The sequence below is a fragment of the Phalaenopsis equestris genome, unplaced genomic scaffold, assembly GCF_001263595.1.
Source record: "Phalaenopsis equestris unplaced genomic scaffold, ASM126359v1 Scaffold223304, whole genome shotgun sequence".
Taxonomy (NCBI): Eukaryota; Viridiplantae; Streptophyta; class Magnoliopsida; order Asparagales; family Orchidaceae; genus Phalaenopsis; species Phalaenopsis equestris.
In genome coordinates this window covers 227,829-244,532 of record NW_018241430.1, presented here as the reverse complement: position 1 = coordinate 244,532, position 16,704 = coordinate 227,829, and the positions used below count along the sequence as shown (strand labels likewise).

The 16,704-nt window shown below is 35.8% G+C and overlaps 1 protein-coding gene across 1 annotated transcript in view; it reads left to right on the top strand.

Moving 5' to 3' along the window:
* The window catches only part of LOC110037675 (sister chromatid cohesion protein PDS5 homolog A), a 64,552-nt gene that overhangs the window by 12,096 nt on the left and 35,752 nt on the right, over positions 1 to 16,704 (top strand). The window contains exons 9-20 of the mRNA XM_020742374.1: positions 172 to 321; positions 418 to 466; positions 538 to 726; positions 952 to 1,134; positions 2,114 to 2,268; positions 2,364 to 2,490; positions 2,587 to 2,736; positions 2,815 to 2,877; positions 2,988 to 3,124; positions 3,216 to 3,333; positions 3,508 to 3,642; positions 3,940 to 4,139. Of these exons, the coding sequence (XP_020598033.1) occupies positions 172 to 321; positions 418 to 466; positions 538 to 726; positions 952 to 1,134; positions 2,114 to 2,268; positions 2,364 to 2,490; positions 2,587 to 2,736; positions 2,815 to 2,877; positions 2,988 to 3,124; positions 3,216 to 3,333; positions 3,508 to 3,642; positions 3,940 to 4,139 (1,656 nt within the window). The remainder of the gene's footprint in view (positions 1 to 171; positions 322 to 417; positions 467 to 537; positions 727 to 951; positions 1,135 to 2,113; positions 2,269 to 2,363; positions 2,491 to 2,586; positions 2,737 to 2,814; positions 2,878 to 2,987; positions 3,125 to 3,215; positions 3,334 to 3,507; positions 3,643 to 3,939; positions 4,140 to 16,704) is intronic.

The window sequence follows — 16,704 nt, the reverse complement described above, 5'->3', positions numbered from 1 at the left end:
ATCATTGTGTAATTTAGCTTTTTTTTCCCTTAATTTTATCCAATGAATAGACTTTAGTACGTAATGAAGTAATATGAATTTTCCTTGTTTTTGTTGTAATTCTGATTGATCTACCTCTGGAATTGTTTGTTTGTGATTGGTATCTTTGTAAATTAAATTTGTGCATTGCAGATCAGAGACAATTGAATTCATTTTGTGCGGTTCATTGTTCTCACATGATTTGACTATTAGAGATAGGGTAAAACATTGGATTAAAGTGTTTTCAACATTTGATAAAGTAGAACTGAAGGCACTAGAGCAGATTCTGCTACAGAAGCAAAGGTTGGTGATAATGCATCATTGTAGTTTTTAAAGTTTATACCACTAGTATTTGATAGCTTTCCACGGGGTTTCAGGTGATTTCCTGTTGGATTGCAGGTTACAGCAAGAATTTCAGAAATATTTGACTCTTCGACAGACACAACAGGTTTGTGAGGGCTTATTTTATTAAAGATTGACATTTTTTTCATTATAAAAGCAATTATGCTTTGAAAACAGGATGATTTCCCAGAGATCCAAAAGAAATATTATGGTTTATTCCGCATGATGTCTCGCATGTTTCATGATGCTGCTAAAGCTGAAGAAGGTTTCCAGATGCTTAATCAGTTAAAAGACCCAAATATCTGGAAATTAATGATGATCTTGCTTGATCCAGGCACTGGTTTCTGTCAAGCGTGGTCTTGCCGGGTATATACTATAGTTCATCTTTAGCGTTTTTGAAAAAACCTCAAGTGTAATGATTGGCTACCATGCTATGCTTCATTCTTTCTGATGGAAAGTTGTGAGCTGCAAGTTTTAGTGAAATGGATGTTACACTACTATATATTTTGAATTTTGTTTTTTATTTACTGTAACTGTGAATGTCTTATTGAAGATGACCTGAACTTTTTCTTAAAATATTTTGAGATGCAGGGTGAGTTGCTTAAGATCCTTGGAGAAAAACATTCACTTTATGAATTTATCGATATGCTTTCAGTGAAGTGCTCATACTTATTGTTTAACAAGGAGCTTGTTAAGGAAATTATTTTAGAATCTGCTGAGCAAAAATCTACTGGCGATGCAAAATTCATTTTGTCATGCATGGACCTACTTACGGTAAGATTTAATTTTTAAATTTGAATACATATTTGTTTTCATCAAATGCTAAACAGCAGGCTGTATTTTTTCCCCTTACATGTGAATTACTGTTGTGCTTATCTGTCTCTTGTGATATTGTGATGTATGCTCATCTTCTTGATATTGTTTTCTTGTCTTGTAAATATTACTTGTAAATATTGATAATTCTCTCTTAATTCCATGAAAAAGGCACGAAAGTGAAAGATGTAAGGCAAGGCCCTGATTTATTGTAAAAATGATCCAGTTTGATGTTATTGGAACATTGTTTCACTCTTTATTTATAATCTGCTCCTTCTATCTTTCTAAAATTGTTATTTTATTTATCACGACACAAAGGCAGTCTTGCTTACTTTCCATGTTATTGCATGCTACAATTGCTATTTTTGTATCTGAAATTGATGCCGCATGTACTCATTAGACAAAAGCTTTTGCAGCTTTTTTTTTTCTTTTCTATCTTAAATTTTCTTGGTCTATTGCAATTTAGGTACAGGTTCCATAAATTCCTTAGATTGTTTCTTGAAGTTTCTGTAGCCTGCATTTTTACTGGATTGGCGTATTAATATTTTTTGAGATGCTGTTCTTTTAACTGGTAGGACTCATAAGAGAAATTTATTGCCTCACCTCTGAATGTGATACCACTCTAAGTGACATTATGTCTGTTAAATGCTTTAATTTCTGTACTATTGCATTAGGAAATATTAATTATTGCTGTTACTTGTGGCACTCAAGGGGCCCACAATATATAATCTGACAGATTTTTTGTACGCTTACTAGAATTAAATTTTCCTTAGCTTAAGTATGATTTGAATCTGAATCATTTTCATTGTAGTTTCAGTTAATTGAAGTAATATCATATTTTAGATTATTCTCCTACCATGTATAATACTTCTCACGTTGTTTTTCTGTTCATTGTTTTATAAGATTGCTGGTCGAAGTTGTCTAATTTGGAACTTTGCAGGTAATAGCATCTTTTTCTCCCCACCTTTTTATAGGGTGCGAAGATGATCTTTTGCATCTGCTCAAGGAAGACAATGACATAATTAAAGAAGGAATAACTCGAGTTTTAGCAAAAGCAGGAGGGACTATTCGAGAACAGTTGGCAATGACATCAGGGTGAAATCATTAATCTGTATTGAAGTTATTTAAAATGTACGAATCATTATTGATTTTTATTTACTCTATCAACCTTTTTTAAAATTTAATTGCAGCCCTGTTGATCTAGTATTAGAACGGCTATGTCTAGAGGGTACTCGCAAGCAAGCTAAATACTCTGTACACGCCATAGCAGCAATAACCAAAGACGATGGTCTCAAATCACTTTCTGTTTTATACAAGGTTTTGGAGACTTTTTTGTTCTGCTTGAATAGATGTTTCATGCAGCCTTTTATTATGGAGGAGGAATGTTAGCTGACAGTTTTACATGGTTTACAGAGGCTTGTAGATATGTTGGAGAAGAAAACTCATCTTCCATCCATATTGCAATCTCTTGGGTGTATAGCTCAAATTGCAATGCCAGTCTTTGAAACTAGAGAAAATGAAATTGTAGAGTTTATATCTAAGAAAGTCTTGAAGCGTAAGAATGTAGGTTCTACTTGTCTAAATTTTGATTTATCTGAGGCTATTTTTTTATTTGTGTATTTTTTGTGGCCTCGTCATCAGGATATGCCTGCTACTTCAGATAATAGTGATTGGAATGAAAGATCTGAATTCTGTTCATTAAAGGTTTGAATGAACATTTGCTACTCTATTATTATTCCAAATTCTTTGGCCTGTTATTTGTGACATGAATTTGATGATTCAGTTCCTTTTGCCCTTAAATTTATTTGTTGCAGATGCTTGGCATCAAAACTTTGGTGAAGAGTTATTTACCTGTCAAAGACGCTTCTTCACGAACTGGGATTGATAAGCTTATGGCATTACTCAGAAATGTTCTAGCTTATGGAGATATCTCAAAAGATGTGGAATCAAGGTACTGAAGGAGACCATTAAAATCTGCGTTTTGTGATTTATTTTGTCATTTTAAATGATTAATTTTGTTGAAATTGAATTATTTTTGTTAGTGCTGTTGATAAGGCGCATATGAGGCTTATTGCAGCAAAATCTGTCCTTCGATTGTCAAGGCTGTGGGACCATATGATACCTCTTGACGTTTTCTATATAACCTTGAGGATTTCAGAGGTACATTCACAATACATTGGTTGTTAATAAGCTGTAATGAGCATTGTAGTTTTAAATCTTTTAAAACTTTATATATTAGTACATTCACAATACATTGGCAGCAGTGAGCTGTAATGAGTGTTGTAGTTTTAAATTTCTTAAGAAATTTATATATTGAAATAACATGAATTGCAGGATGTCTATCCCCAGTTTAGGACAATATTCATCAACAAAGTGCATCAGTACATCAAGGATCGTTTGTTGGATGCAAAGTATGCCTGTGCTTTCTTGTTAAACATAAACCAGTATCAGTCTCCAGAGTATAAGGAGGTGAATTTTCTTATAGGAAAAATGTCAAAATGGTCCCTGAGTGGGGGAAGTGCCAATTTAGTCTCTTGAATTTTTAAATGGAGGCTAAAATAGTCCTCCTTGGGGATTATTTCAGCCCATTCTAAAAAAACAGTGGGGACTAATTTGGTATTTTTATAGACTCTGGGACTAAAATAGCCCCACGTAAATAGTCACCGGACTATTTGATATTTTATTTTTAAATAACCTTACTGGATTGATCTAGTAGTCTTATTTATCTACTTGTGATTTAGTCTATTGCCATTTCTTATTTCCTAGGCCAAACACTTTCTACTGGAGGTTGTTCAAATTTGCCAGCAACTTAAACTACGGCAAATCTCCATGCAAAATGATGTGAGTTCCTCAGTCATGTATCCAGAGAGTATTCTTGTATATTTGGTTCATGCTCTGGCGCACCATCCTTCATGCCCAAATATTAATGAGTGTACGGAGCTATCAGCCTTCGAACCCATTTATTGGTATGGATCCTTTACTCTTTTGGATCATCTCTTCAGCTCTTTTATATTACTAAATATTCAATCTGTATTTCTCCAAGCCTTTTAATGATTTAAATTATTTTCATTAAATGATAGTTTTATTTTAGTGGAGACTCAGTTGTTTGTATCAGATTTTTTATTCATTTTGTTTATATTTTACCTCTCCGTTTTGGTATAGAAAACTCGATCGTTCATGGGATTTCTGTAGGTTTCTTGTGCGTTGAAATTGTCATTTTTTAGTTATTCAAATGTCTTTGCTGCTCATAGGCAAATTAGTTTTGGTTACCTTGCTTTTAATTGTAACTTGTCTGTGAACTATTAATATTCCAAAATTATAAATCGCAGAAATTAAGCACTGCAGAGGAATAGTATAGAAATATGGCATAAAATCTTCTAAGTTTATTCAAATTCATGGTGGATATATTTTGCTTTCCTTTCTGTTCTCAAGGGGCTGTATGGTAGCTGGTTTTAAGCAGGATCTCTGCAGGATTGAAGCTAAATCCTGCCAAACGGCAAAAAACGCCTCCTTAAATCCCGAGCTCCCGAAAATCCCAAAATCACGCTGATTCACAATAAATCCGAGATTTACTAATTTTTTTAATTGGAGGATTTAGTAAACCTGGGATTAGCGAAGAGGAAGGATGGCACGAACAAGTTTACCTTCTTCAAGGTTTCTGGTAACGGAAGGATGAGAGATAGGAGTTTCGGTGGTCTCTGTGATCTGCAATCTCATCGTTGCCTTTCCAACTAGCTCTAATGGCGACTTTATCGCGTAGAATCGTTCACGAAGGTGATGGTTTTGGGCGAAACCGGAGGGGGAATGACATAAGTGAGGGTTTTGGGCAAAGTTTGATCGAAATTGGGCGGGGGAGGATGTAGGTGACGGCTTTGAGCAGAGAGGGGAATGAGGAGATAAGTATCTGGTTTAATTTATTTTTATTAAATTAATTATGTTAATTTTGATTGAGTAATAATTAGATATCAGTTTATATATTATCAAATTAATTATAATTAAATAATTTAAATGAAATTATTTATTTTTTAATTAATGAATAAAAATATATTTAAAATTTAAATCATTTAATAAAATTTTAAATAATTCTTAATTTATGTAAATAATAACTGATTAATATTAAATTATTGATTAATAAGTAAATAGTTTACATAAAAAAATAATTAATAATTTATATAGCTAATTATTAATTAATGTATATGCTCTTTTTTATACACTTTGAGGCATTGGATATTTATTTGTATTTTTATTTAATCTTTATCTTTTGATGTTTAATAAATTATGATCAATCCTGTTAAATTATTTGAAGGCTACCAAATAGTTTCTCAGGATTCATCAGGATTTACTTACTAATATATCAAATAATTTTGAGGATTTAAATACCTCAGAATTTGATATATCCGGATTTATAAGATTTACTACATTCTTTTTAAACTAAATCCTACCTGCAATCAAATAGCCCCTAAGTCTTTATTAGAGCATCAATGCTGATGCTGCATAAGGTTAGTTTGCTAAGCTGATCCGTGCGTGCAAACCCTAAGGCGCTGTTTGTTAGCAGGGTGGGGTTTTAGAAGGATTTGTGTAAGATTAATCCTAACTTCTGCCAAACTGCAAAAATGACAAACTATATATTGTACATAATTTTGAATCCTATTTCTCCTTCCTTTTAACTTAAATCCCAGTTTTGGTAAATCTAGTTGGTAGGCATATTTAAATGATGTAGAGAAACTGAAGCACATGTTGGGGGGAGAAAGGCTAGGAAAACAATTCATGCCTGTCGATATTCGCTGCAAACCTTTCACAACTTTTTTTTGCTTCTTTTCTTTCGTCTAGGGTTTTGAGTAGAAGTGAAGGATGAGAAAGATGAGGGTTTCAAATGTCTTCGCCAAAGAACTCGTGGAGACTTTCACTATTCTTTTTCAAGTAGTGTTTCATGTAAAGAGGTGGCGAGGGTGGAAGACAAGTGTAATGTAAAATATTTTTGGTTTATGGGTAAGATTATAATTTTTGAATTAAATCTTGATAATAATTGTTGATTAATAAAATTAATTAATTTAATTATATTAATATTATTTGTAATTTAATTTGATTAAATAAAATTTTTATACTTATGTTAATTAATAAATGATTAATTGAGATATTATTTAATACAATTTTAGGTGGGGAGGAAAAGGGAAAATAATGAGGGTTACATATTAATTAAAATTATTACATGTAATCAATTTAATAAACTAGTAATTGATAACTAAATATTATGTTACATTATAATTTATTAGACATTGATCTATTAATTAAAAATTAAATGTCCTCATAATTAATATTAATTAATAAAAAATTGTAATTATTAAAATGCATTATCTATGGTTTGATGACCACGTAGGGGTTGTTATATTAAATCATCTTAATAATTTATTAAATCAATAACTAAAGAATTATTTACACTATTTTGACCTTCATTAAATAATATTAAAATCTTATTTAGCATAACTACCTTAAATCCTAAAATAAGTAGCCATATAGTTCTTTGGTATTTAACTAGATTTAACCTCGATCATACTAAATAAATTTCATGATTTAACCATGCTAGAATTTACTAAATTTGGATTTACAAAATTTACTAAATCCTAAATGTAGTCAAACAACCTAAAAATGTGAAGTGATGGGATAAATATTTTAAAAATTAAATTTACTATCCCATCTATATTTAAAAATTTTGAAAGTAGATGTTATGACACACACACACAGACATATATATATATATATATTAAAGGCAAAATTCATTGATAAAAAAAGAGAGGATATAAATGTTTTAGTGAGTGGGTACAAAGAGCTCACTCACATGGATTACAAACGTATTCCCCAAAAAATATATATTTATATATATTTCAGGAAGTATTCGGTGTAGAGGCAACTCATACTTCACATATACTAGAACCTATTGTGGGTACTACGGTTGACATTCCTTCTGCTTCAGCTCTACCACCCGATCAAACTGATTCTTCGGATGAGGAATGACAGGTCTATTCCAGGATGAGGAAGAATAATGGAGACCGACTCCAACTTGGGAACATATTGGATGATACATTGGTTACTACTGACAATGTCAATCATCCTACCAACTTAATAGCTTGCTCATTCCCTAAAACTAGAGGCAGAGGCAAGACCAAATTGGGTCGCTCTCTAGCCACCTGATACTATGTATTTTGGCACTGTTAGGCTTATTATTTTAGTACATAATGTATTTTCTGTTTTTTCTAGTTTTGAAACCTTTTGTGGTTTTTTGTGTGGACAAGTTGTCATGCTATGTTAGGGCTTCCGATGGCGATTTCAGTCGCAATTGATTCTACTGCTCGAAGGTGAGGAACTAGCATCGTTGACTCTCGCTCCGCTGTCTGGCGTTTGCGTCAGCGTCAGCGTTGTCTCCTGTGCTTTCTGGGTCCTGACTTCGATGTTGTCGTTTCTCGTCGCAGTTGCTGCGACTGCGACTGCGCCTGCGCCTGACTGCTACGCCCGACACTGCTTTTTTCTGCTGCGACTGCGTCCCGTCTCTCGTCGCAGTTTCATCTCTCGCCCGACAGTTAGGTTTTCGACACAGATTTCTTCTGTTGCGACTGCGCTGCGCCCGACAGCTCCTATTTGCCGACTCTTTCTGTCAGCAACATCGCCGTAGCTTAACGCCGACAGATCTACTTGCTCTGATGGCGCTTCCTTCTTCTTTAGTTGAGCCGGAAAAAGTCTCTTTTGCTCACGTGATGGGTAACCCTCAGGTGGAGTCCGCAGTGGTTTTCCTCTCAAGCTATAAGAAATATCGCGAGGGTACAGATGATTGTCCTTTTGTTAAGTGGAGAAGTGGGAAAAGTGGAAAAACAACAATCTTTTTCTCTGAATCAAAAATTTCTACCTTGGCGGAAAAATTTAAGTTTGCTCTTATTGGAAAATTTCAGTGGGGACACCCTCCTATGAATGTTATCAGAAAGAATGTTGATAATTTTAAGATAGTAGGCAAGTGAAAAGTAGGACTCATGAATGGGAGCGTGTTATCCAATTAACAGCGGTTGAAGACTACACCAGAATTTTCTCCAAGAAATATCTTAATATTGCAGACAAGTCAATGAAGTTACTCAAATTGTCTCCTGATTTCGACTCAAATCATGAAACTCTCGCTGTACCGGTATGATTTAGTTTACGTGACCTCAAGCTATATTTTTTTCACTATCAGTTTCTCTACTCTATTGGGGCCATCCTTTGAGACTCTTTGAAGTTAGATCTGTCTACTTTCAACCTAAACAGACTCTTGGTGACCAAAATATTTGTGGAAAGGGATATTACTTTACCCGATGTTACTGAAGTTTGGCTGGGCACAACCCATAATGGTTATTGACAACAAATCATCATGGAACACAGAACCCCATATTGTACCCACTATAAGATGTTTGGTCATGTCCTTGATAAATGCCACAAGTTTCATCCAAATTTGAAATCTAAAGTTCAAGTGAATAAGGATGGGTCTAACCACACTACTCTGAACATTTTAGTTCCACCTGGGGAGGATACTACCAGAGAGGAGGTGTCTATTGCCCTTGAGGACCCCCCATGACACTGCTGTTACTGTTACTACGAGTGATGTGATGTTGGCACCTTCAAACCCTATAGAAAACAATACTGATGGACTATTACCTACAAATGATAGTGTTCAGACTGATAATCAGGAGAGTCTCGTGGCTTCACTTCTTCAGGAAGAATTCGGTGTAGAGGCAACTCATACTTCACATATACTGGAATTTATTGTGGGTTCTACGGTTGGTATTCCTTCTGCTTCAGCTCTACCACCCCATCAAACTGATTCTTTGGAAGAGGAATGACATGTCTATTCAAGGAGGAAGAAGAAGAATGGAGACCAACTCCAGCTCGGGAACATATTGGATGATACATTGGTTACTACTGGCAATAGCAATCATCTTACCAGCTTATTAGCTTCTTCCTTCCCGAGAATTAGAGGTAGAGGCAAAACCAAATTGAGTCGCTCTCTAGTCACCTGATACCATGTATTTCGACAATGTTAGGTTTTTTATTTAAGTATCTAATGTATTTTTCTGTTTTTTTCTAGTTTTGGAACCATTTGTAGTTTTTGTGTGGGCAAGGTGCCATGCTTGGGCCCTCCCACACATTATATCCGTATCTTCCTTTCTATTTAATATAATAGCCTTTTTGGGCTTTCAAATATATATATGAGCTTATGCACCTTGTTGGTGAGTGAAAAATTGAACTTTTAGATGGAAGACATTCTCATTCAACTAAATAATGAAGAGGATTACACACGCCTATTTGCTAGAAAATTAATCTGGATTGATAACAGAACAATGAAAATTTTGAAATAGTTAGTGAATTTTGACCCACAGACGAAACCATTAATCATTCCGGGCTGAATTTGCCTCTCTGACCTGAAATTTAATTATTTTACTCAAGAAGTGTTGTACTTTATTGCCTCAGTCTATGATAAATCATTCAAAACAGACAGATAGAGCAAGATGTTACTATTAGTCAGACACATGGGGCTCATGATGTGCAACAACCTACACATTTATGATCTTTGGACCAATTCACTGAGCAGACGAGTCAATCTTCGGATGAGGAATGACAGGTTTACACATCCAGGAAGAAGAAGAATGAAGGCCAACTACCAAGCTTGATGGATGATTCATTGGTTGTTTCAGGTAATGGTAGCAAACTTAACAATTTGTTAGCTGGCTAAATTGGCTAATTCGCAAGCTAACTGAATCTGCGAGTGTTGGAAGACTTTTGGCGTACAATTTCTATGTTTACTTTTTAATCTTGTTTTTTTTTGGGTATACATGTATTTCCTATGTATGTTGTATGTCGGGTGGTTAGGGTACCAGTTTGGGCCCTTTCATCCAACTTATCTGTACCTTCCTTTTATTAATATATTCGTTTTCCGGCTTTTCTGAATATATATATATATATATTATAGAATGAGCAACTCATGGCTCCTTACACGTTAATATCAAAAAGTCGGTTACAAAATATAGGAGGGACAAATGGATCCCCGCTAAAAATAAAGAAAATGCATAGAGTCCTTGGGATTTCTTTTGCCACATTACAACTCCACCCAAAAAGAAATAAAGATGTAACAAAGGGAAATATAACCAAAATATACATGTGTCAATCCAACCAAAACGTATACCCAAAGAAATGATGTATACCCCCTATGAACATGTATAACAAAAATAGTAAAGGTAACAAAAATTGCAAGCCAACTACAGACATCTTGAGAACTGGAAACCACAAGAAATCCCAAAAGTTTCAAAACCTGCAACTCAAAAAAACTGATAAAACAATAAACAAGCAATAAAACAAAGCAAGCATAAAAGATATAATGGTCCACGTTCCTCCAACCTCCCAACTAGCCATGTCAATCAAAACGGAGCCATATTGCATGCCTAAAATTTGGAAAAGCCGCATAAATTTGGAGTCATGGGCCTCCAAATAAGAGAGATCATGCTCGTTACCATAAACAAGGTGAAGATGGAGCAAAAAAAATAATCTCCTATATCCAATCTTAACCGTAAATCCAGACACATTACTGTACCTCCCAAGTGCCATATCTCCACTAAGACCCCCTCAAACCATAACCCGATGTAAGCCCCAACTCCACAACCACCATAACCAATCCAAAATAGGGAGCCCTGGCCCTCCCAAAATAATCATCTCATATATAGCAAGTGATATAAAACCAAGCAGCAAGTGAAACAAAAATATAAGTTGCCTGTTCCCCAAAAAACCAAGCCTCCAACATGCTCGAAAGTAAATACAGAAGAGAAAATACCAGCCAAATGTTATCCTGGGCCGAATCATACAACCCAGCCAACCAAACTGATTTAAGAGGAAACATCCCGACGAATATAAGGAGCATCAATATTATCACCAACCAGCAGAGTGTGTAAAGAGAGGGGGGAGTAGATCCCACCCTACAAATATAAGTAGAGCTGCCCAAGTTAGCAAGCCAATTAATTGGTTGATTATCCTCCCGATAATTGAAACTCCATATGACATTCATATTAGAAATTAAACCTTTAATTCTCCTTATATAATAAAGTATATCCTAAAGGGCGTCGGCACCATTTGCTAAAATATCAATCAAGATACGATTACCACATTCAAAAATAATAAACTACCAGCTGAGATAATGAGCCAAAATAGCTGTTGTTAAAATAGCTCGAGTCTCAGCCTCTATAGGAGAATCAGCGTAAGAAGGAAAAGAGAAGAAGAGAATACAGTTCCCTGCATGATTCCTTGCAATGCCCCCACAACCAGCATTGGTGGCTTTCCAACTCCCATCTGTGTTAAATTTAATCCACACTCTAGGAGGTGACCGCCATCTAACCAAAATCGGTGGGTGAGGGAGCCTCCTCACATCCAAATTCGTGTGACCCAAAGCGAGAAAATAGTTGATGCCCGAAAAGAAACCTTTTTTAAAATTCCCCAATCTCCACAATTTATTAATGTAGGAAATGATATTAGTGAAAACCATCATGTTCTGAATAACCCTATCTTCATGAATAATATCATTACGAGACATCAAGATAAATCAATATATGATGTAAGATAAATTTGCCAAAAGTGCTTCTTCTTACAGTCCGGATTGCAACTTAATGTAGTGAGCAAAAAATTTCTCTCAGGAGTAACTATAGTTTCAAACCACAAACCAACATTTCTCCAGATGAATAAAGAAAAAGGATAAGAGAAGAAAATGTGTTCTATAGTCTCCTCCGCCGAATTACACAAACAACAATAGGAGGTGATTCTCAAACTTTTCATTTTTAATATATCATCACAAGGTATTATTGAATGAAAAATGCACCAAGCCAAGAAAGACATAGAAGGGGTTAATGCCCAACTCCACACCCCCTCTCCCCAAGGGGTATTTTGAAAAGTATATCGAGAAGCATATAAAGATTTAGTGATTGAGCTCGTCATGGGAAATTTCAAAGTAGGAGTATCATGCAAATGAGGATTAATAGGAATGGTGGAAATGAACGTAGCTCCTTGTATCCCCAAAATGCTAGTAAGAAGCGGAAAGTTCCAATGACCGTCAACACAAGTATTCGACACTTTGAGATTTGAATACCTCACATCCCTCATATCAATTAAGACATGGGACCAACAATCGTGCCAGAAAGAAAGGTTTCCTCTACCCACCTCCCAATAAATGAAATTCTTAGGCCAATCTCTAACAATAAGCAATCTCTTCCACATCGTGAAATTCTCCAACCGCCAATTTATTAAAGTAGTATGAGAGAAATGACAATATTTCCCGTGCATGAAGTTAGCCCATAACGACTCTCTTTTCCTGAAATCAAATAATTGCTTAAAAATATTCATATCGGTAATATGTTGCAGAGATTTGAAATCCAAATCACCCGCATATATGGGTTTGTGAACATCCTTTCAAGGCAACCATCTCCTACCAGAGTGATTTTCCACCCATAAAAACTTATTGAAACATTTTTCAAGGTTCAATATAGTGTTTTTTTTGGGTTTGAGAACTTGAAGAATATATAAAGGAAAAGATTGAAGTATACTCATAAGCAGTGGAATACGACCCCCAAAGGAAAGAAAATTGTTTTTCCAATCCAAAATTCTTTTCCGAATGTTTTCCACAACCTCGTCAAACTGTATACGTCTCTTCCTGCCTTTAAGGAGAAAAACTCCCAGATATTTAAGCGAAATGGTAGAGGGAGAAACCTATAAAATTAACAATCCAGAAGGCATTAGAACGATTGATCATGTTTCCCAAGTATATGTTATATTTACTAGCATTAAAATAAAGTTCAGAAACGGATTGAAAATCAACCATTAAATTGTGAATCTCCTTCACTGTATGCTTGCTAGCATTAGAAAATAGGATTATGTCATCGACATAAGCTAAATGAGAGACCATCATGTAAGATTTATGAGCATATTGCAACTTGGGGTTTCGCCTGAAAAGATTATTAAGGAGGCGAGAGAGATAATAAAAAATTAAAATGAAAAGAGTAGGGGATAAAGAATCTCCCTATTAAGGGATAAAGGATCACCTTGCTTAATCCCACGGCTCGCACTAAAAAAGCCACGAGATTGGCCATTAGTGAGAATGTTGTACTTATTACAATGAAGCCAAGAGGTTATAATTTTGCAAAACTCCTGAGAAAACCCTCGAGCCTGAAGAATCTTCAAAATAAACTCCCAACTGATAGAATAATAAGCTTTACGAATGTCCAGTTTAGTAATCATGTTGCCCCCTCTGCATTTTTTATCAATATCAAGAATGAGTTCCTGTGCCAGCATTATGTTATCAACGATCCCCCTCCCCTGAATAAATGTAGATTGATTCAAAGAAATTAAATTGTGGAGATGAGGTTGAATGCGTCTGACCAAAATCTTACTAATCAACTTTGAAATAACAGAAGTCAAATATATGGGTCTGAAATGATCCCAAGAGCTCTTTTGAGTATTTTTGGGAATGAGGACAATTGAAGCTGCAGAGAAATAATTTCCAGGTGTTTCCCCTTTAAAGAAACTCTGGATAGCCGCCAAAACGTGATTCTTAACAATTGATTCTTAACAATACTCCAAATTCTTAACAATACTCCCACATTTAATGTAGAAAGCAGAAGTAAAGCCATCCGGCCCCAAAGCTTTATTACAATTAATCTCAAGTAGAGGAATAGATTTTCTCAGTCGATGGAATATCACAAAGATCAAGATCCACTATATGTTGACGTACATCATCAAATAAAGAGGCATCAATAGAGCCTGAAGTCTTTTGGGACTCATACAGTTTAGAAAAGTAAAGAACCGCACTCTCACAATGGTGTTATTACTCTTCTTTATTTAATGCAAGCATGAAAATATTTAGTGTTTCTATCTCTTTGAAAAAAATGGGTCTCCCCAGCTTTTTGTTGCAGCAACTCCTCCCAAAGAGAGGCCTCAAAGGCCCAAAGCCATTCTTTATTGGCTTTCTGTAAATCTTGGATGATATCATTAGTGTTCTCATCAAGAGCATGAAACATATACCCCTTTGTTCGGTCTTTTGGCCCTAGTATGTACATCACCAAAGACATCCCAATTCCAAGACCTTAAAGCAGCAACCACCTTCTTATGTAATTTCCAAAGAGTGTACCAAGCATTGCCCACCTCCTCACATTTCCAATTTGCCGCAATTAATCTCAAGAAGTCATCATGTATAGCCCATACATTTAAGAAACATAAATGGTATGTAGAGGACTTTTTAAAATAATCAAAAGATAAGAGAAGTGTGCTATGATCAAAACCAGTTCTGGTGCTGAACTTTCGAGAATCCATAAGAAGTAATCCACAGCTGATTGGCAATGCACTATCAAGTCTTTCAAACAACTTATCCCTTTTCCAAGTAAACCCACATTAGAGATTCCCGCTAAAGCTAAAGACTCATTGAATTTATTAGTTAAGGTGATGTCAAATCTCCTATCACCTAATTTCTCAGATTCATGCATCACCATATTGCAATCCCCTCCAACCATCCAATTTTGATTGATAGAAGTACTCATAGCAGAAAGCTTGTGCCAGAGATCAAATTTAGCAGCATTAGAAGTCCCGACGTAGACAAAAGCAAGAAAACTAGAGAAAACATTCATAGAGAAGAAAGTATGTACAAACTATCTATCATCAGTGATGACATCAACTGTAATATGCTTCCGCCAAAACAATCAAATTTTGTTAGAGCAATTAGCAAAATAAGAAGTTTTTGAATTTACCCAAGATTCGATCATCCGGAGAGGCGACCAAGAGTTTCAAAATAGCAAAAATATCAACCTTATGAATCCTTGACATTAATTTGAGTCTCCAAGGGATTGAGGATCTGCAACTCCTCTGATATTCCAGATAAGAATATTAAACATGATTAGACATATTACCCTTCCTAGAAGATCTAGGTCGGGTCCATCCATGTTCTCCATCTGAAAAGTACTGATTCATCTCTAGCACATTATTCCCATTAATGTGATTTTGTACCTCCTTTTGAACTCTATTCTTCCTTCTACGATACTTTTGCACATGTCATTCATCCCTTAAAATTTTTGAGATATCATCCAAAGGAGTGTCAGAGAGAGTACCATTGTGATGAGAAAAAAAAGAAATATTATCCATATTTAAAGCATCAGGAAGAGAAGCCGAGGAAGGTCGAGCCCCCTCAACATTAATAAGAGGATCCGCAACAGGTAGAAACTGCCCAGGATTTTCACCGTTGGCCATTGCATTTGAAGAGGTAGGATCATGGTTTATATCAGTATTCGAATTAAGAGGGTGAGAGGTAGAAGTAGAGATGATAGGAATATCCAGAGCATTTAAATCCTTCCTTGTAATCTCAATCGGGGCAATGTCAGCAGAGAAAATAGTTTCTTGGTTTATATCAGCATGCGAAATAGTAGGGGGAGAGACAGAAAACCCCCCAATATTAGAGATATCAGGAGGAACTGAGTCAGGTAACACATGTTCAATTATACCCTCAGCAAGGGTTGTAGGGTTAGAAGCAGGGTGAGATAGAGCTGGATTAGCCTGAACGGGTGGTGTTCCCCGACCCAGCCGCAACTTTAGGCACTTGCGGTTGTTTCCTCCCATCCCCTTTCCTCAGATCGGGATTCAATTTGAAACATTGATCCTGATCATGCCCAAACATTTGGCAGTGTGTACAATAAGAGGGGTTTTGTTCTAATAATACATATTTCCAGTAACCAATATGCTCCAATCCAATCCAAACCTCATCAGGAGGAGGTAATGTAACATCCCGTTCAATTAAAACTCTAGCCATAGAGGGTCTTGTGAGATTATAAGTGGGATCATCTAATTTTAGAGGTCTCCCAAACATAGCCGCTAGAGAGAAAAGAGTTTCATGATTGAAGAGATGAACTTTCAAATAGGGGAATCTAATCCAGACTGGAATAATAGGAGCCTCAGCTTTAGGATCGAAATTTGCTGACCATTTTAACACCTTCATACCGCAGTTCTCAAACCAGACCATACGTTTTGCAAACAGACGCGTATAGTCCTCTTCATTCGCCAGTTGAATCAAAATGTGTCTTCCATCCAGAGGACCAATCTTCTAATCTCCCGTAAGCCTTATCAGCTCAAAATGTTTTCGAAGAAACTCCAACTTTGGAATCCCATAGATAAACTTCCCTACCAGATGAAGACGGCAGGAAGAGGCGAGTTCGCCATTCTCGGCATCAGAGAGGAAGAAAGCAAGCTTTCCCCCTTTCCGGTCGGGACGTCGAACGAAAGAAGTGACGGAATCGAGCTCGAGATTATCGTAGAATGCAAAAGGGAAGTTAGGAACGCTAGCATAAGAACGAGGCCTTTTATCGGTTTCACCACGGCCGCTAACCGTCATGCCAGCGTACGAGCGTGCCATGACGAACGATCACTTGCGTCCCCATAGAATCGCTAACCTTAGCAGAGATGGAGACGGAAACATGGCGCTTATATATATATATATATATA